Source organism: Gallinula chloropus, assembly GCF_964237585.1.
Source record: "Gallinula chloropus genome assembly, contig: HAP1_SCAFFOLD_607, whole genome shotgun sequence".
NCBI lineage: Eukaryota > Metazoa > Chordata > Aves > Gruiformes > Rallidae > Gallinula > Gallinula chloropus.
In genome coordinates, this window is record NW_028168426.1 from 4,773 (window position 1) to 24,421 (window position 19,649).

At 69.8% G+C, this 19,649-nt stretch overlaps 1 protein-coding gene across 3 annotated transcripts; it reads left to right on the forward strand.

Moving 5' to 3' along the window:
- Positions 1–452: 452 nt before the first annotated feature.
- LOC311204459 (cytohesin-2) lies at positions 453–19,631 on the forward strand. 3 transcript variants are annotated; one of them, XR_014618059.1, is made up of 13 exons: positions 453–548; positions 1,787–1,934; positions 3,681–3,747; positions 3,850–3,968; positions 6,068–6,148; positions 7,373–7,485; positions 10,507–10,655; positions 12,366–12,478; positions 14,701–14,779; positions 16,664–16,735; positions 17,895–18,049; positions 18,480–19,469; positions 19,590–19,631. XR_014618059.1 is itself a non-coding variant. In XM_084280882.1 (12 exons), the coding sequence occupies exons 1-12, from the start codon at positions 530–532 to the stop codon at positions 18,565–18,567; spliced, it is 1,203 nt and encodes a 400-aa protein (XP_084137008.1). In that variant the 5' UTR covers positions 453–529; the 3' UTR covers positions 18,568–19,628. The 3 variants fall into 3 exon arrangements, 2 of the variants coding, with proteins under 2 accessions (XP_084137008.1, XP_084137009.1); XM_084280882.1 differs by having other exon boundaries at positions 18,480–19,628; XM_084280883.1 differs by having other exon boundaries at positions 17,928–18,049; positions 18,480–19,628.
- Positions 19,632–19,649: the final 18 nt, after the last annotated feature.

Sequence of the window (19,649 nt, forward strand, 5' to 3'; positions counted from 1 at the left end):
CTGGGGGGCCTGGGGAGGTGGGGAGTTGTGTGGTGGTCGCCAAGTCCCCCCTGAGGCAGCCCTGGGGTCTCATTAATATTAATGAGCTCGTTTAATATTCATCAGGCCCATAGCAATCAGGCCTCAACGCCGTCCCGCCCTCCCATTGGCTGCTAGACGTGTCCGTCAAGGAAGGGGGCGTGGCTAGCAACACCCCCACCCCCCTCTCGCTCCTTATTTGCTCTGCCCCGCCTTCAAGAGCTGGCCGCGAGCGGTTATTGGTCTGCGCAGCTGCCTGTCATTGAACTCTGGCCCTTCATTGGCTCGCTCCTCCCGCCAATCGTCGAGCCGGGGGCGGGCCGCGCCCCATCTCCCCCTTCGATTGGCGGTTTGCCCCGTCGCTCAGGAGCGCGCGGCCGCTTATTGGCCGAGAGCGGGGAGAAGGGGCGGGCCCGGGCGGGGCGGACGCCGCCGCGGCGGAGGGCGGCGGAGCCGAGAAGGAGCGGCCGGAGCGAAGCCGGTACCGGCGGGAGCGGCCGCCGCGGCCGCCATGGAGGACGGAGTCTATGGTAGGCCGGGGCCGGGGCTGGGGGGAGAGGCGGCGGGACGGGCGGGCAGGGGGCGGGCGGCCGCCATGGGCCCGTCCCGGGGGGAGCGGCGGGGGGGGGGGCGGTCACGTGACCAGGCCCCGCCACTGCCGGGGTGGGGGGGGGAGCGGAACCATTCACGGGCCGGAGGGGGGGGATGTGTGGGGGGGGCGGTACTTCCTGCGGCTCCCGCGGGGCGGGGCTTAGGGAGGGGGCGGGGCTTGGGGACAGGAGGGCGGGGCTTATGCATAGGAGCTCGGTGAAAGGGGGCGGGGCTTGGGAATGGGCGGGGCTTTGGGAGGGGGCGGGGCTTGGACTGGGGGCTCGGGGCGGGGGCGGGCCTTGGGGATGGGCGGGGCTTAGGGAGGGGGCGGGGGCTGGGCACAGGGGCTCGGGGCGGGGCTTAGGGAGGGGCGGGGCTTAGGGAGGGGGCGGAGCTTATGAGGGCGGGGTTTGTGTACGGGGGCTCGGGGCAGGGGCGGGGCTTGCCGAGGGGGCGGGGCTTGGGGGGCCGGGCTTGGGCACAGGGTCTCGGGTCTGGGGCGGGGCTTAGGGAGGGGGCGGGGCCTGGGCATGGGGCGGGGGCGGGGCTTGGGGCTGTGCGGGGCTTGGGCACAGGGGCTTAGGGAGGGGGCGGGGCTTAGGGCAGAGGGGTTAGGGGTAGGGGCGGGGCTTATGGAGGGGGCGGGGCTTGAGCCAATGGGGCTTAGGGCAGGTGGGGTCTCAAAGGGGCGGGGCTTATGGAGAGGGCGGGGCTTATAAAGGGGCTGGGGGCCTTGGGGCATCCCCCCTCCCCCCTGCACCCCCTCCCACCCCCCAGTACCCCCCAACGCCCTTGGGCTGGAGCAGGGGGCTTGGGGCTGGGTCAGGGTCCCCCCAGATCATCCCTCTCTCCCCACCCCCCTCCCCAGTACCCCCCAACCCCTTAGGGCTGGAGCAGGGGGCTTGGGGCTGGGGTCAGGGCTCAGGAAGGGGCTGGGGGCTTGGGGCAGGGGTTGGGGTAGGGGTCAGGGTCCCCCCAAACCATTTCCCACCCCTCCCCCCAGCACCCCCCAGCCCTTTAGGGCTGGGGCAGGGGGCTTGGGGCTGGGGTCAGTGCTCAGGAAGGGGCAGGGGGCTGTGGCAGGGGTTGGGGTGGGGTCAGGGCTCAGGAAGGGGCTGGGGGCTGTAGCAGGGGTTGGGGTAGGGGTGAGGGTCCCCTCAGATCATCCCCCCCCCAGTGCCCCCCGACCTGACGGCCGAGGAGCGTCTGGAGCTGGAGAGCATCCGGCGGCGCAAGCAGGAGCTGCTGGGGGAGATCCAGCGGCTGCGCGAGGAGCTGAGCGAGGCCATGAGCGAGGTGGAGGGGCTGGAGGCCAACGAGGGCAGGTACCCCCCAAACACCCCCCAGACACCCCCAAACAGCCCCCCAACACCCCCAAACAGCCCCCCAAACACCCCCCAGACACCCCCAAACAGCCCCCCAAACACCCCCAAACAGCCCCCCAAAACCCCCCCAGACACCCCCAAACAGCCACCCCAAACAGCCCCCAAACAGCCCCCAAACACCCCCCAGACACCCCCCAGACACCCCCGAAACACCCCCAAACAGCCCCACAAAACCCCCCCCAAACACCCCCAAACAGCCCCCAGACACCCCCAAACAGCCCCGAAACAACCCCCCGAAACACCCCTCGAAACACCCCCTGAAACACCCCTTGAAACACCTCCCAAACACCCCCCAGACACCTCCAAAACACCGCCAAACAGCCCCCAAAACCCCCCCCAAACACCCCCAAACAGCCCCCCAAACACCCCACCAGACACCCCAGACACCCCCAAACACCCCCCGAGACACCCCCCAAAACACCCCCTCAAACACCCCCAAACAGCCCCCAAAACACCCCCCAAACACCCCCCAACACCCCCAAAGAGCCCCCAAACACCCCTCAAACACCCCCCCACCCCCCAAACATCCCCCCTGAAACACCGACCCCTCAAACAACCCCCCAAAACAACCCCCCAAAACACCCCCTGAAACACCCAACCCCTGAAACACCCCCCCAAAACACCTCCACCCCCCAAACACCCCCTGAAACACCCCCTGAAACACCCCCCAAAACACCCCCCGAAACACCCACACCCTGAAACAACCCCCAAAACCACCCCACCCCCAAAACACCCCCCAACACCCCCTGAAACACCCCCAAACAGCCCCCAAAACACCCTCTGAAACACCCCCCGAAACACCCCCTGAGACACCCCCCCACCCCCCAACACACCCTGAAACACCCCCTGAAACACCCCCCAAACACCCCCTGAAACACCCACCCCTCAAACAACCCCCCAAAACACCCCCCACCCCCAATACACCCCCCAAAACACCCCCTGAAACATCCACACCCTGAAACACCCCCCCAAAACACCTCCACCCCCAAAACACCCCCTGAAACAACCCCCAAACACCCCCCCAAACACCCCCCAAAATACCCCCTGAAACACCCCCCACCCCCTGAAACACCCCCCCCAACACCCCCCCCAACACCCCCAAAACATCCCCCCACCCCCAAAACACCCCCTGAAACACCCCCCGAAACACCCCCACCCTGAAACACCCCCCCAAAAACACCCCCACCCCAAAACCCCCACCTCTCCCCACCCCCTAAATCCCCCCCCAAAAAACACCCCATCAAAACCTCCCCCACCTCAGTCCCCCAAAACACCCCCACACCCCAAACCCCCCCCAAAACACCCCTCCCAGCTCTCCCACCCCAAAAAAGAGCCCCCCCCACCCCCCCAGACCCTCCACACCCCCCTCGAGCCCTCATACCACCCCCCCTCCAGCTTTGCCCCTGACACCCCCCTGATACCCCCCAAACACCCTCCCCCTGCACCCCCAGGGTCCCTTCTCTTTGCCCCCCCCCCAAAACTCTCCCCTTGGGGTAACACCCCCCCTGAAGACCCCTCCCCAAATCCACACCACACCCCTTATCACCCCTCCAAAGAGTCTTGGGGGGGTGTTTCTCACTCTCAACACCCCAAAAACCTCCCCTAACTCCACACCCCCCTCCCAAAACCTTCTGGGACCCCCCCCTTTTTGCTTCAACCCCCCCTCTGTGTGTCCCCCCCCCCCAGCAAGACCCTCCAGAGGAACCGAAAGATGGGGATGGGCCGCAAGAAGTTCAACATGGACCCCAAAAAGGTGGGGCAGGGGCTGCGTAGGGGGGCAAGGAGGGGTGGGGGGGGGGTTATTGAGACCCCCCCGCCTCTAACCCTGGTGGGTTTTGGCTGGGGGGGGTCTCAGGGGATCCAGTTCCTGGTGGAGAACGAGCTGCTGCGCCACACGGCCGAGGACATCGCCCGCTTCCTCTACAAGGGCGAGGGGCTCAACAAGACCGCCATCGGCGACTACCTGGGGGAGAGGTGGGGGCTGCGGGGGGCTTTGGGGGGGGCTGGGGGCTTTGGGAAGGGCTGTGGGGGTTCATTGGGGTGAGGTGGGGGGGGTTCATTGGGGGTGAGGGGGCTTCGTTGGGTGGGCAAGGGTTTGTTGGGTAGGGGGGCTTCGTTGGGGTGGGAGGTGTCCATTGGGTAGGGGGGCTTCATTGGAGTGGGGAGCTTCACTGGGGGTCGGGGGGCTTCATTGGGGTGAGGGGGCTTCGTTGGGTGGGCAAGGGTTAGTTGGGTAGGGGGGCTTCGTTGGGGGTGGGGGCTTCATTGGGGGTCAGGGGGCTTCATTGGGGTGAGGGGGCTTCATTGGGGGGGTAAGGGTTTGTTGGGTGGGGGGCTTCATTGGGGGTCAGGGGGCTTCATTGGGGTGAGGGGGCTTCATTGGGGGGGTAAGGGTTTGTTGGGTGGGGGGCTTCATTGGGGGTCAGGGGGCTTCATTGGGGTGAGGGGGCTTCATTGGGGGGGTAAGGGTTTGTTGGGTGGGGGGCTTCATTGGGGGTCAGGGGGCTTCATTGGGGTGGGAGGTGTCATTGGGTAGGGGGGCTTCATTGGGGTGAGGGGGCTTCGTTGGATGGGCAAGGGTTTGTTGGGTAGGGGGGCTTCGTTGGGGTGGGAGGTGTCCATTGGGTAGAGGGGCTTCAGTGGGGGTCAGGGAGCTTCATTGGGGGTCAGGGGGCTTCATTGGGGTGGGAGGTGTCATTGGGTAGGGGGGCTTCATTGGGGGTCAAGGGGCTTCATTGGGGTGGGAGGTGTCCATTGGGTAGGGGGGCTTCATTGGGGGTCAGGGGGCTTCATTGGGGTGGGAGGTGTCATTGGGTAGGGGGGCTTTGTTGGGTGGGGGGGCTTCAGGGGGATCAGGGGGTTTCATTGGAGGCCAGGGGGCTTCGTTGGGGTGAGGGGGCTTTGTTGGGTGGGCAAGGGTTTGTTGGGTAGGGGGGCTTCATTGGTGTGGGGGGTGTCCATTGGGTAGGGGGGCTTCAGTGGGGGTCAGGGAGGTGTCATTGGGGTGGGAGGTGTCATTGGGGTGGGGGGCTTCATTGGGTAGAGGGGCTTCATTGGGGGTGAGGGGGCTTTGTTGGGTGGGGGGCTTCATTGGGGTAGGGGAGCTTCATTGGGGGTCAGGGGGCTTCATTGGGTTGGGGGTTTCATTGGGTAGAGGGACTTCATTGGGGGTGAGGGGGCTTTGATGGGTGGGGGGATTTGTTGGGTGGGGGGCTTCATTGGGGTAGGGGGGCTTCATTGGGAGTCAGGGGGCTTCATTGGGGTTGGGGGGGTTCATTGGGTGGGCAAGGGTTTGTTGGGTGGGGGGGCTTCATTGGGGGTGAGGGGGTTTCATTGGGGTTGGGGGCTTCATTGGGGTGGGGGGTCTTTATTGGGGTGGGAGGTGTCATGGGGGTGGGGTCTTCGTTGGGATGGGGGGCTTCGTTGGGGGTCAGGGGGCTTCGTTGGGGTGGGGGGGCTTCGTTGGGGGTCAGGGGGCTTCATTGGGGTGAGGGGGCATTTTAGGGGTGGGGGGCTTCATTGGGTGGGCAAGGGTATGTTGGGTAGGGGGGCTTCATTGGGGGTCTGGGGGCTTCATTGGATGGGTGGGGGTTCATTCTTCCCCTCAGCCCCCCCACCCCATCCCTCGGGTGATTGACAGCCCGGTGGGTGGGTCCTGCGGGTAATTGACAGCCCAGTGGGCGGGGCCGGTGGGTGATTGACAGCCCGATGGGCGGGGCCTGCGGGTGACTGACAGCCCGGCGGGTGGGGCCTGCGGGTGATTGACAGCCCGGCGGGTGGGGCCTGCGGGTGACTGACAGCCAAGTGGGTGGGGCCTGCAGGTAAGTGGCAGCCCGGTGGGCGGGGCCTGCGGGTGATTGGCAGCCCGGTGGGCGGGGCCTGCGGGTGATTGGCAGCCCGGTGGGCGGGGCCTGCTGGTGATTGACAGCCCGGTGGGCAGGCCCTGTCACTGACTGGCAGCCCAGTGGGCGTGGCCTGTGGGTGATTGGCAGCCCGGTGGGCGGGGCCTGCTGGTGATTGACAGCCCGGTGGGCGGGGCCTGTGGGTGATTGACAGCCCGGCCCCGCCCCCAGGGAGGAGTTCAACATCGGGGTGCTTCACGCCTTCGTGGACCTGCACGAGTTCACCGACCTCAACCTGGTGCAGGCCCTGAGGTGGGGCTGGGGGTGCAGGGGGGCGGGGGGGGCACTTGGGGGGGCACTTGGGGGGGCACTTGGGGGGGCTGCGGGGGTGACTTGGGGGGCTGGGGAGAGCACTTGAGGGGGCTGGGGGGGGTCTGAGGGGGTCACTTGAGGGGGCTGGGGGGGCACTTGGGGGGCTCGGGAGGTCATTTGGGGGGCTGGGGAGAGCACTTGAGGGGGCTGGGGGGGGTTTGAGGGGGTCACTTGAGGGGGCTGGGGGGGCACTGGGGGGGCTGGGAGGGTCACTTGGGGGTTGGGAGGGCACTGGGTAGCCACTTGTGGGCTGGGGGGGTCTGAAGAGGTCACTTGAGGGGGCTGGGGGGGCCACTGGGGGGGCTGTGGGGGCGACTTCAGGGCTGGGGGGGCACTGGGGGGGCTGGGAAGGTGACTTGGGGGGCACTGGGGTGTGACTTGGGGGGTGCTGGGGGGGCACTGGGGGGGCTGGGAAGGTGACTTGGGGGGCACTGGGGTGTGACTTGGGGGGTGCTGGGGGGGCACTGGGGGGGCTGGGAAGGTGACTTGGGGGGCGCTGGGGGGGCACTTGGGGGGCTGGGGAGCCACTTGGGGGCTGGGGGGGTCTGAGCAGGTCACTTGAGGGGGCTGGGGGGGGCACTTGAGGGCTGAGGGGGGCACTGGGGGGACTGGGGACGTGACTTGGGGGCGCTTGGGGGGATCACTGGGGGGGCTGGGGGGTCACTTGGGGGGCTGCGGGGGGGAATTGGGGAACTGGGGGGGAACTTAGGGGGTCACTTGGGGGTCTGAGGGGGTGACTGGAGGGGGCTGGGGGTGTCACTTGAGGGCTGGGGGGGGCACTTGGGGGGCTGGGGGGGTCTGAGGGTGTCACTTGACAGGGCTGGGGGGTCACTTGAGAGCTGGGGGGGGCACTTGGGGTGGCTGGGAGGGTCACTGGGGGGGCTCAGAGGGGTCACTAGTGGGATCTGGGAGGGCACTTGGGCTGGGGGGGTTACTTGAGGGTCTGGGGGGGGTCACTTGGGGGGCTGAGGAGTCACTTGTGGGGCTGGAGGGATAAATTAGGGGTCTGGGGGGGTGACTTGGGGGATCCCAGGGGCATTCCGAGGCCCTGTGGGGGGGATGCAGAAGGTCTGGGGGGGCACCAGGACCCCCTGGCTGTTTGGGGGGGGTCGTGCCTGGGGTGCAGAGGAGGATTTGGGGTGCCCCCCACCCTTCCCCCCCCAGACAGTTCCTGTGGAGCTTCCGGCTGCCGGGGGAGGCGCAGAAGATCGACCGGATGATGGAGGCGTTTGCCCAGCGGTACTGCCTGTGCAACCCCGGCGTCTTCCAGTGCACAGGTGGGACCCCAGACCCAGGGACCCCAGACCCACAGGGACCCCAACCCCCAGGGACCCCAACCCCCAGGGACCCCAATGCCCCAGGACCTCAAACACCTGGGGACCCCAATGCCCCAGGACCCCAATGCCCTGGTACCCCAACCCCACTGCCTCTGCAACCCCGGCGTCTTCCAGTGCACAGGTGGGACCCCAGACCCACAGGGACCCCAGACCCACGGACCCCAGGGACCCCAGGCCCCTGGGACCCCAACCCCCAGGGACCCCAATGCCCTGGGACCCCAACCCCACTGCCTCTGCAACCCCGGCGTCTTCCAGTGCACAGGTGGGACCCCAGGGACCCCAGACCCACAGGGACCCCAGACCCAGGGACCCCGGGACCCCAACCCCCAGGGACCCCAACCCCCAGGGACCCCAATGCCCTGGGACCCCAACCCCACTGCCTCTGCAACCCCGGCGTCTTCCAGTGCACAGGTGGGACCCCAGGGACCCCAGACCCACAGGGACCCCAGACCCAGGGACCCCGGGGACCCCAACCCCCAGGGACCCCAACCCCCGGGGACCCCAATGCCCTGGGACCCCAACCCCACTGCCTCTGCAACCCCGGCGTCTTCCAGTGCACAGGTGGGACCCCAGGGACCCCAGACCCACAGGGACCCCAGACCCACAGACCCCAGGGACCCCAGCCCCCTGGGACCCCAATGCCCAGGGACCCCAATGCCCAGGGACCCCAATGCCCTGGGACCCCAACCCCACTGCCTGTGCAACCCCGGCGTCTTCCAGTGCACAGGTGGGACCCCAGACCCCCAGGGACCCCAGACCCAGGGACCACGGGGACCCCAATGCCCCAGGAGCTCAAACACCTGGGGACCCCAATGCCCCAGGACCCCAATGCCCTGGTACCCCAACCCCACTGCCTCTGCAACCCCAGCGTCTTCCAGTGCACAGGTGGGACCCCAGACCCACAGGGACCCCAGACCCACAGGGACCCCAACCCCCAGGGACCCCAATGCCCCAGGACCTCAAACACCTGGGGACCCCAATGCCCTGGGACCCCAACCCCACTGCCTGTGCAACCCCAGCGTCTTCCAGTGCACAGGTGGGACCCCAGGGACCCCAGACCCACAGGGACCCCAACCCCCAGGGACCCCAGCCCCCAGGGACCCCAATGCCCCAGGAGCTCAAACACCTGGGGACCCCAATGCCCCAGGACCCCAATGCCCAGGGACCCCAATGCCCTGGGACCCCAACCCCACTGCCTCTGCAACCCCGGCGTCTTCCAGTGCACAGGTGGGACCCCAGACCCACAGGGACCCCAGACCCAGGGACCCCAGGGACCCCAGCCCCCTGGGACCCCAATGCCCAGGGACCCCAATGCCCAGGGACCCCAATGCCCTGGGACCCCAACCCCACTGCCTGTGCAACCCCAGCGTCTTCCAGTGCACAGGTGGGACCCCAGACCCACAGGGACCCCAGGGACCCCAATGCCCAGGGACCCCAATGCCCCGGGACCCCAATGCCCCAGGACCCCAATGCCCCAGGACCTCAAACACCTGGGGACCCCAATGCCCCAGGACCCCAATGCCCTGGGATCCCAACCCCACTGCCTGTGCAACCCCAGCGTCTTCCAGTGCACAGGTGGGACCCCAGGGACCCCAGACCCACAGGGACCCCAGACCCACAGGGACCCCAACCCCCAGGGACCCCGAACCCCCAGGGACCCCAATGCCCCAGGACCTCAAACACCTGGGGACCCCAATGCCCTGGGACCCCAACCCCACTGCCTCTGCAACTCTGGCATCTTCCAGTGCACAGGTGGGACCCCAGACCCACAGGGACCCCAGACCCACAGGGACCCCAACCCCCAGGGACCCCAATGCCCCAGGACCTCAAACACCTGGGGACCCCAATGCCCCAGGACCCCAATGCCCTGGGACCCCAACCCCACTGCCTGTGCAACCCCAGCGTCTTCCAGTGCACAGGTGGGACCCCAGACCCCCAGGGACCCCAGTGCCCCAGGACCCCGAACCCCCAGGGACCCCAATGCCCTGGTACCTCAATGCCCCTGGACCTCAAACCCCCTGGGACCCCAGCCCCGTGGGACCCCAACCCCCAGGGACCCCAATGCCCCGGGACCTCAAACCCCCAGGGACCCCAACCCCCTGGGATCCCAAATCCCCAGGGACCCCAGACCCAGGGACCCCAATGCACAGGGACCCTAACCCCTGCCAGTTGGGGTCCCCTGCCATTGCCCAGCCCCCCAGCATGAGGTGCCCTGACCATGACCCCCCCCAGGGTTTGGGTCCCCCCCTGGCCCCCCCCCAGGGGTTTGGGTCCCCCCCTGTGCCCCCCAGACACGTGCTACGTGCTGTCGTTCGCGGTGATCATGCTCAACACCAGCCTGCACAGCCCCTCACCCCCGGTGTTTGGGGACACCCCTGGGTTTTGGGGACCCCCCAGGGGTTTGGGGACCCCCCCAGGGGTTTTGGGGCCCCCCTGACCCCCCTGTGCTCCCCAGACACGTGCTACGTGCTGTCGTTCGCGGTGATCATGCTCAACACCAGCCTGCACAGCCCCTCACCCCTGGGCTTTGGGGACACCCCATGGGTTTTGGGGAACCCTCTGGGTTTTGGGGACCCCCCCAGGGTTTTAGGACCCCCCCTGACCCCCTTTCCCCCCCCCCAGACACGTGCTACGTGCTGTCGTTCGCGGTGATCATGCTCAACACCAGCCTGCACAGCCCCTTAGCCCTGGTGTTTGGGGACCCCCCCTGGGTTTGGGGACCCCCCAGGGGTTTGGGGACCCCCCCAGGGGTTTTGGGGCCCCCCTGACCCCCTGTTCCCCCCCCAGACACGTGCTACGTGCTGTCGTTCGCGGTGATCATGCTCAACACCAGCCTGCACAGCCCCTTAGCCCTGGGTTTTGGGGTCCCCCCCAGGGTTCTGGGGTCCACCCTGGGTTTTAGGGACCCCCCCAGGGTTTTGGGGCCCCCCTGACCCCCCCCGACCCCCTGTTCCCCCCCAGACACGTGCTACGTGCTGTCGTTCGCGGTGATCATGCTCAACACCAGCCTGCACAACCCCAACGTGCGGGACAAGCCGTCGGCCGAGCGCTTCGTGGCCATGAACCGCGGCATCAACGACGGCGGCGACCTGCCCGAGGAGCTGCTCAGGGTGGGCGGGGCTTCGGCAGGGGGCGGGGCTACAGGGGCTGTGGGTGGGGCTACAGGGGGACCTGCCCGAGGAGCTGCTCAGGGTGGGCGGGGCTTCGGCAGGGGGCGGGGCTACAGGGGGACCTGCCCGAGGAGCTGCTCAGGGTGGGCGGGGCCTCGAGAGGGGGCGGGGCTGGGGGGCGGGGCCGGCCCGAGGAGCTGCTCAGGGTGGGCGGGGCTTTGGCAGGGGGCGGGGCCATGGGGACCTGCCAGAGGAGCTGCTCAGGGTGGGCGGGGCTTCAGGGGGTGGGGCTTGAGGGGGCAGGGCCTGCCCGAGGAGCTGCTCAGGGTGGGCGGGGCTTCGGGAGGGGGCGGGGCCTGCCCGAAGAGCTGCTCGGGGTGGGCGGGGCCTTGAGAGGGGGCGGGGCTGGGGGGCGGGGCCGGCCCGAGGAGCTGCTCAGGGTGGGCGGGGCTTGAGGGGGGCGGGGCCATGGGACCTGCCCGAGGAGCTGCTCAGGGTGGGCGGGGCTTCAGGGGGCGGGGCTGGGGGCGGGGCCTATCCGAGGAGCTGCTCAGGGTGGGCGGGGCTGCAGGGGCGGGGCTGTGGGCGGGGCCTGCCCGAGGAGCTGCTCAGGGTGGGCGGGGCTTCTGGGGGCGGGGCCTGTCCGAGGATCTGCACAGGGTGGGCATGGCTTGGGGAAGGGGGCGGGGTCTGCCCGAGGAGCTGCTCAGGGTGGGCGGGGCTTGGGGTGGGCGGGGCTTCAGGGGGCGGGGCCATGGGAACTGCCCGAGGAGCTGCTCAGGGTGGGCGGGGCTTCGGCTGGGGGCGGGGCCTGCCCGAGGAGCTGCTCAGGGTGGGCGGGGCTTCGGCAGGGGGAGGAGCTTGAGGGGGCGGGGCCAGAGGGCCTGTGGGTGGGGCTACAGGGCAACCTGCCCGAGGAGCTGCTCAGAGTGGGTGGGGCTTGAGGGGGCGGGGCTTGGGGCGGGACAGGGCTGGGGGCGGGGCCTGCCCAAGGAGCTGCTCAGGGTGGGCAGGGCTTGAGGGGGCGGGGCTTGAGGGGCGGGGCCATGGGACCTGCCCGAGGAGCTGCTCAGGGTGGGCGGGGCTTGAGGAGGGCGGGGGGCGGGGCTTGTCCGAGGAGCTGCTCAGCGTGGGCGGGGCTTGAGGGGGCGGGGCTTGAGGGGGCGGGGCCATTGGCACCTGCCCGAGGAGCTGCTCGGGGGAGGCGGGGCTCGGGGGGGGGTGGTTATGGGGTCTGTGGGCGGGGCTATGGGGCTGTGGGCGGGGCTGTGGGGCTGTGGGCGGGGTTATGGGGCTGTGGGTGGGGTTAGGGGTCTGTGGGCGGGGCTATGGGGGCTGTGGGTGGGGTATAGGGGCTGTGGGCGGGGCTGTGGGGCTGTGGGCGGGGTTATGGGGCTGTGGGTGGGGTTATGGAGCTGTGGGCGGGGTTATGGGGCTGTGGGCGGGGTTTAGATGCTGGGGCGGGGCTAAGGGGCTGTGGGCGGGGTTATGGGGCTGTGGGCGGGGTTACGGAGCTGTGGCTGTGGTTATGGAGCTGTGGGCGGGGTTGAGGGGCTGTGGGCGGGGTTATGGGGTTGTGGGCGGGGTTAGAGGGGCTGTGGGCGGGGTTATGGAACTGTGGGCGGGGTTATGGGGCTGTGGGTGGGGCTAAGGGGCTGTGGGCGGGGTTGTGGGACTGTGGGCGGGGCCTGAGCCTGACCCCGCCCCCAGAACCTGTACGAGAGCATCCGCAGCGAGCCCTTCAAGATCCCCGAGGACGACGGCAACGACCTGACCCACACCTTCTTCAACCCCGACCGCGAGGGCTGGCTGCTCAAGCTGGGTCAGGCCTGCCCCCCAGGCCCCGCCCCCCCAGGCCCCGCCCCCCCAGGCCCCGCCCCCTGAACCGCCAGGCCCCACCCCCTGCCCCACACCCCACCAGGCCCCACCCCCTGACCCAGCCCTGCCCAGCCAGGCCCTGCCCTGACAGGCCCCTCCCCCTGCTCCACCCCCTACCCCACCCCAATAGGCTCCGCCCCCTGACCCGGCCCCGCCCCACCAGGCCCCTCCCCTGATCCACCCCCCTGCCCCACCCCAATAGGCCCCGCCCCCTGACCCAGCCCAACAGGCCCCACCCCCTGCTCCCTGCCTCACCCTGCCCCGTTAGGCCACGCCCCCTGCCCCACCCCCACCCTAATAGGCCCCGCCCCCCGCCCCATCACAGCCTCACAGGCCCTACCCCCTGCCCCACCCCCCTGCCTCGCCCTGACAGGCCCCGCCCCCCACCCAGACAGGCCCCGCCCCCTGTTCCACCCCCTCAGGCCCCGCCCACTGCCCCACCCAGACAGGCCCCGCCCCCAACAGCCCTGTCTGTCCACAGGCCCCGCCCTGTTCAGGCCACGCCCCCTGTCCTGCCCATTAATAGGCCCCACCCCCTGCCCCCAGTGCCCCTCTGAACCTTCCCAGTGCCTCCCAGTCCCCCCCAGTGCTCATCTGGACCCTTCCCAGTGCCTCCCAGTCCTCCCCAGTGCCCCTCTGAACCTTCCCAGTCTCCCCCAGTGCCTCCCAGTCCCCCCTAGTGCTCATCTGGACCCTCCCCAGTGCCTCCCAGTCCTTCCCAGTGCTCACCTGGACCCTCCCCAGTGCCTCCCAGTCCCTCCCAGTGCTCCTCTGAACCTTCCCAGTCTCTCCCAGTGCCCCTCTGAACCTTCCCAGTCCCTCCCAGTGCTCCCCAGTACCCCCCCACTGCCCTTACAGACCTTCCCAGTCCCTCCCAGTGCCCCTCTGAACCTTCCCAGTGCCTCCCAGTGCTCCTCTGAACCTTCCCAATGCCTCCCAGTGTCCCTCCGAACCTTCCCAGTGCCTCCCAGTGCCCCGCTGAACCTTCCCAGTCCCTCCCAGTGCTCCTCTGAACCTTCCCAGTGCCTCCCAGTGTCCCTCTGAATCTTCCCAGTCCCTCCCAGTGCTCCCCAGCCCCTCCCACTGTTCCTCTGGACATTCCCAATCCCTCCCAGTGCCCTTCTAGTCCCCCTACAGTCCCTCCCAGTACCCTTCTGACCCCTCCCAGTCCCTCCCAGTGCTTCCCAGTTCCTCCAGGGCTCTGGGCAGTGGGGGTCCCGTGTGACTGCGACTGACATTTCCTGCTCTTCCCCCATCTGTCTGTCTGTCTGTCTGTCCGTCTGTCTGTCTGTCTGTCCGTCCCCCCCCCGCTGCCGGTGCTCACCCACCCCCAGGAGGTACGTATGGGGTGGGGGTGGGGGGCTGGGCAGCACCCTGGGGACCCCCCAGAACCCCAAACTGGGCCCCCCCCACCCCCCCAGGGCTTTGGGGCCACCCAGGATGCTCTGGGACTGTGGCCCCCCCCCCAAACCCCCTCCCAGAATTCCCCCCCCCCCCAAATCCACCCATCCCCCATCTCCCCCCCCCAGTCTACTCCACCCCCCTGACATCCCCCTTGGAAACACCCCCCCACCCCCCCAATCCACGTGGCTTCTTGGGGCCCCCCAGACCCCCCCTGAGCCCCCCCAGCCCCCCTGACCCACCTCGAGCCCCCCCAGACCCCCCGACCTCCCCTGAGCCCCCCCAGCCCCCCGACCCCCCAATCCCCCCCAGCCCCCCCTGACCCCCCCGAGCCCCTCCAGCCCCCCCTGACTCCCCCTGACCCCCCCATGAGCCCCCGCCAGCCCCACCCAACCCCCCCTGAGCCCCCCTGAACCCCCCCGAGCCCCCCCAGCCCCCCCCTGGCCCCCCCCGAGCCCCTCCAGCCCCCCCTGAGCCCCCCCTGACCCCCCCCCGAGCCCCCACTGAGCCCCCCAGCCCCCCCCGACCCCCCCAACCCCCCCCATGAGCCCCCCCCAGCCCCACCCAATCCCCCCCGAGCCCCTCCCGACCCCCCCCATGAGCCCCCCCAGCCCCCCCTGAGCCCCCCAGCCCCCCTGACCCCCCCAAGCCCCCCCCCAGCCCCCCCTGACCCCCCACGAGCCCCCCTGACCCCCCCTGAGCCCTCCAGCCCCTCCTGACCCCCCCCCCGAGCCCCCCCAGCCCCCCCTGACCCCCCCGCCCCCCCAGGCGGGCGGGTGAAGACGTGGAAGCGCCGCTGGTTCATCCTGACTGACAACTGTCTGTACTACTTCGAGTACACCACGGTGAGACCCCCGGGACCCCCGGACACCCCCAAACCCTGACGGACCCACAGAGACCCCCAAAACCCTGCCGGACCCACAGAGACACCCCCAAACCCTGAGGGACCTACAGAGACCACCCAAAACCCTGCCGGACCCCCAGAGACCCCCCAAACCCTGCGGGACCCCCAGAGACCCTCCAAACCCTGCCGGACCCACAGAGACCCCCCCAAAACACTGCTGGACCCACTGAACCCCCCCAAAACCCTGCTGGACCCACAGAGCACCCCCAAAACCCTGCCGGATCCACAGAGACCCCCCAAAACCCTGCGGGACCCACAGAGACCCCCCAAACCCTGCCAGACCCCCCTGACCCCCCCAAAACCCTGCCGGACCCACAGAGCCCCCCCAAACCCTGTGGGACCCACAGAGACCCCCCAAACCCTGCCGGACCCCCGGAGACACCCCCAAACCCTGAGGGACCCCCAGAGCCCCCCCAAAACACTGCAGGACCCCCGCAGACCCCCAAAACACTACGGGACCCCCAGAGCCCCCCCAAAACCCTGCCGGACCCCCAGAACCCTCCCAAACCCTGCCGGACCCCCAGAGACCCCGACCCCCCCAACCCTGCCGGACCCACAGAGACCCCCCAAAACACTGCGGGACCCCCTGAACCCACCCAAACCCTGCCGGACCCACAGAGACCCCCCCAAACCCTGCGGGACCCACTGAACCCCCCCAAACCCTGCCGGACCCACAGAGACCCCCCCAAAACCCTGCGGGACCCACAGAGCACCCCCAAACTCTGCGGGACCCCCAGAGACACCCCCAAACCCTGCCGGACCCACAGAGACCCCCCAAACCCTGCCGGACCCCCAGAGATCCTCCAAAACCCTGCCGGACCCCCCTGAACCCCCCCAAACCCTGCGGGACTCCCAGAGTCCCCCAAAACCCTGCGGGACCCCCAGAACCCCCCCCGGCCCCCCCTGAACCCTGCGGGACCCCAGGACAAGGAGCCGCGGGGCATCACCCCCCTGACCCCCCCCATCCCAGGGATCCCCCCTGACCCCCCCAATCCGGGGGTCCCCCCTGACCTCCCCCAGCCCTGGGGTCCCCATAGACCCCCCAACCCCCCCCCGCCCATCGTAGGGGACCCCCCCTGACCCCCCCTGTGCCCCCCCCCCAGGACAAGGAGCCGCAGGGCATCATCCCCCCGACCCCCCCATCCCAGGGATCCCCCCTGACCCCCCTAGTCCAGGGGTCCCCCATGACCCCCCCCAGCTCAGGGGACCCCCCCCCAGCCCCTCCCCCAGCCCAGGGGACCCCCCTGACCCCCCTGAACCCCCCGTGCCCCCCCAGGACAAGGAGCCGCGGGGCATCACCCCCCTGACCCCCCCCATCCCAGGGATGCCCCCTGACCCCCCCAGCCCGGGGGTCCCCCATGACCCCCCCCAGCCCAGGGGACCCCCCCCGACCCCTCCTGACCCCCCCCAGGACAAGGAGCCGTGGGGCATCATCCCCCCCGACCCCCCCATCCCAGGGATCCCTCCTGACCCCACTAGTCCAGGGGTCCCCCATGACCCCCCCCAGCTCAGGGGACCCCCCTGACCCCCTCTGACCCCCCCTGACCCCCCCGTACCCCCCCCCAGGACAAGGAGCTGCGGGGCATCACCCCCCTGATCCCCCCCATCCCAGGGATCCCCCCTGACCCCCCCAGCCCAGGGGACCCCTCCCCGACCCCCCCTGACCCCCCCTGACCCCCCCCAGGACAAGGAGCCACGGGGCATCATCGCCCCGACCCCCCCATCCCAGGGATCCCCCCTGACCCCCCCAGCCCGGGGGTCCCCTCTGACCCCCCCCAGCCTTGGGGACCCCCCTGACCCCCCTGACCCCCCTGTGCCCCCCCAGGACAAGGAGCCGCGGGGCATCATCCCCCTGGAGAACCTCAGCATCCGCGAGGTCGAGGACCCCCGCAAGCCGGTGAGACCCCCGGGACCCCCCCCGGGTCTGGGGAGCGGGGGGGAGAGCCCAACCCCACCCCCCTCTGCTGCCCCCCCCGTGTGTGTGTCCCCAGACCCCCCCCCAATTTATCCTGCACCCCCCACCGCCCCCAACTAGAGATTCCCCCCCCATCTCCCCCCAATCTACCCCCAGCCCCTCCCTCCCCATCACCCCAAGCCCTTTCCTGCCCCCCCGTGCCCCCCTTGCCCCCCCAGCCCCCCAAGCCCCCCCTTGTCCCCCCCAGCCCCCCTTCACCCCATCGTGCCCCCCAGCACTGCTCTGAGTCCTACATCCCCCTCCCCTCCCACCCCTCCCTGTCCCATCCCTCCCCGCCCATCCCCCCTGTCCCCATATCCCCCATACCCCCCCATCCCCCCCAGCCCCCCCTTTGCCCCCCACCCCCCCAGCCCCCCTCACGCTGTCGTGCCCCCCAGCACTGCTTCGAGCTCTACATCCCCATCCCTCCCTCACCTCCCATCCCTCCCATCCCCCTGCCCCCAGCCCCCCCATCCCCCAAGCCCCCCCTTTGCCCCCCACCCCCCCAGCCCCCCCAGCCCCCCTCACGCTGTCGTGCCCCCCAGCACTGCTTCGAGCTCTACATCCCCCTCCCCTCCATCCCTGTCCCATCCCTGTCCCATCCCTCCCCTCCCATCCCCCCTGTCCCCATATCCCCCATACCCCCCCAGCCCCCCAATCCCCCCCAGCCCCCCCATCCCCCCAAGACCCCCCAGCCCCCCTCACGCTGTCGTGCCCCCCAGCGCTGCTTCGAGCTCTGCATCCCCCTCCCCTCCATCCCTGTCCCATCCCTCCCCTCCCACCCCTCCCACCCCCCTGTCCCATCCCACCCCTCCCATCCCCCCTGCCCCCAGCCCCCCCTTTGCCCCCCAGACCCCCCCAGCCCCCCCCAGCCCCCCCTCACGCTGTCGTGCCCCCCAGCACTGCTTCGAGCTCTGCATCCCCCTCCCCTCCCTCACTTCCCATCCCCTCCCTGTCTCTCCCCTCCCCTCCCATTGCCCCCCATCCCCCCTGTCCCCATATCCCCCATACCCCCCCATCCCCCCAAGCCCCCCCTTTGCCCCCAGACCCCCCAGACCCCCCCAGCCCCCCCCAGCCCCCCTCACGCTGTCGTGCCCCCCAGCACTGCTTCGAGCTCTACATCCCCAACAACAAGGGGCAGCTGATCAAGGCCTGCAAGACGGAGGCGGACGGGCGGGTGGTGGAGGGGAACCACGTGGTCTATCGCATCTCCGCCCCCACCCGCGACCAGAAGGACGAGTGGATCAAGTCCATCCAGTGAGACCCCCCCCGGGACCCCCCCGGGACCCCCTGACCCCCCTGGATCCCCCCGGACCCACCCAAACCCATCCCCTTCCCTGGGCTCCCTGTGGGGTGGGGAGTGATGGGGCTGCTGGGGAGGGGGAAGGGGGTCTTGGGGGGGGTCCCACCGTGGAAGGGGGGGTCCTATAGAGGGAGGGGGGGTCCCAGGGTGCAGGGGGTACCCCGAGACCCCCAGGTGACCCCCCAATACCCCCCCAGTCCTCTCCTAATTCCCCCCCTTGCCTGGGCTCCCTGTGGGATGGGGAGTGATGGGGCTGTTGGGGAGGGGGAAGGGGGTCTTGGGGGGGGTCCCACGGGGGAAGGGGGGGTCCCACCGAGGGAGGGGGGGTCCCATGGGGCAGGGGGTACCCCAGGACCCCCCGGTGACCCCCCCAATGCCCCCCAGGGCGGCGGTGAGCGTGGACCCCTTCTACGAGATGCTGGCTGCCCGCAAGAAGCGCATCTCGGTCAAGAAGAAGCAGGAGCAGCCCTGAGGGGTGGGGGGGGGGACCAGGACCCCCCCCCAAAACAGCGAGGGACCCCCCGGGACCCCCCCCAACAACTCCCCAAACCACAGGGGAGAACCTTCTGGAGCACACGGGGGGGGGACCCCCCCCCCACCCACCCAGGACCGTGGAGACCCCCATGGATCGGCGAGGGACCCCCACCCCCAAATCTGGGGGGCGCCCCCCCCTCTGCCCCCCACACCCCCCACTGTGAGGGACCCCCCCCACCCAAGAACGACGTGGGACCCCCATGGACCCCCCCACCCTGCGCCCCACAGGACTGTGAGGGGCCCCCCAGGACTGTGTCCCTGAGACACCCCCCACCCAGCCCACGAGGAGACCCCCCCCAGCCCCAGCCCCCCCAGACTGTGAGGGGTTCCCTGGGACCCCCCCCCAGCCCCTGAGGGACCCCCACAGCCCCCCCCATGGACACGGGACCCCCGACACGCAGCGCACACGCCTGGGGGGGGTGGGGGGCTTCTGCTGGGCAGAAGCGGGAGGCTGGCGTGTGCCACGTGTGTGCCACGCGTGTGCCATGTATGAGGCGTGTGCCAGGCATGTTCCAGGCGTGTGCCATGTATGAGGCATGTGTGAGGCGTGTGCCAGGCATGTGTGAGGTCTGAGGCGTGTGCCAGGCATGTACAGGGCCTGAGATATGCTTGATGCATGTGCCAGGCGTGTGCCAGGCATGTGCCATGTATGAGGCATGTGTGAGGCATGTTCAAGGCATGTGTGAGGCCTGAGACATGCTTGAGGCGTGTTCCAGGCGTGTGCGAGGCATGTGGCGTGCATGAGGCATGTGTGAGGCGTGTTCCAGGCATGTGTGAGGCAGGTACAAGGCATGCGCCAGGCGTGTGCCATGTATGAGGCGTGTGCAAGGCGTGTGCAAGGTGTGTGCGAGGCCTGAGGCGTGTGCAAGGCATGTACAGGGCCTCAGACATGCTTGAAGCGTGTTCCAGGCATGTGCCAGGCATGTTCAAGGCGTGTGTGAGGTCTGAGGCGCGTGCAAGGTGTGTGGCATGCGCGAGGCATGTGTGAGGCGTGTGCAAGGCGTGTGCAAGGCCTGAGAC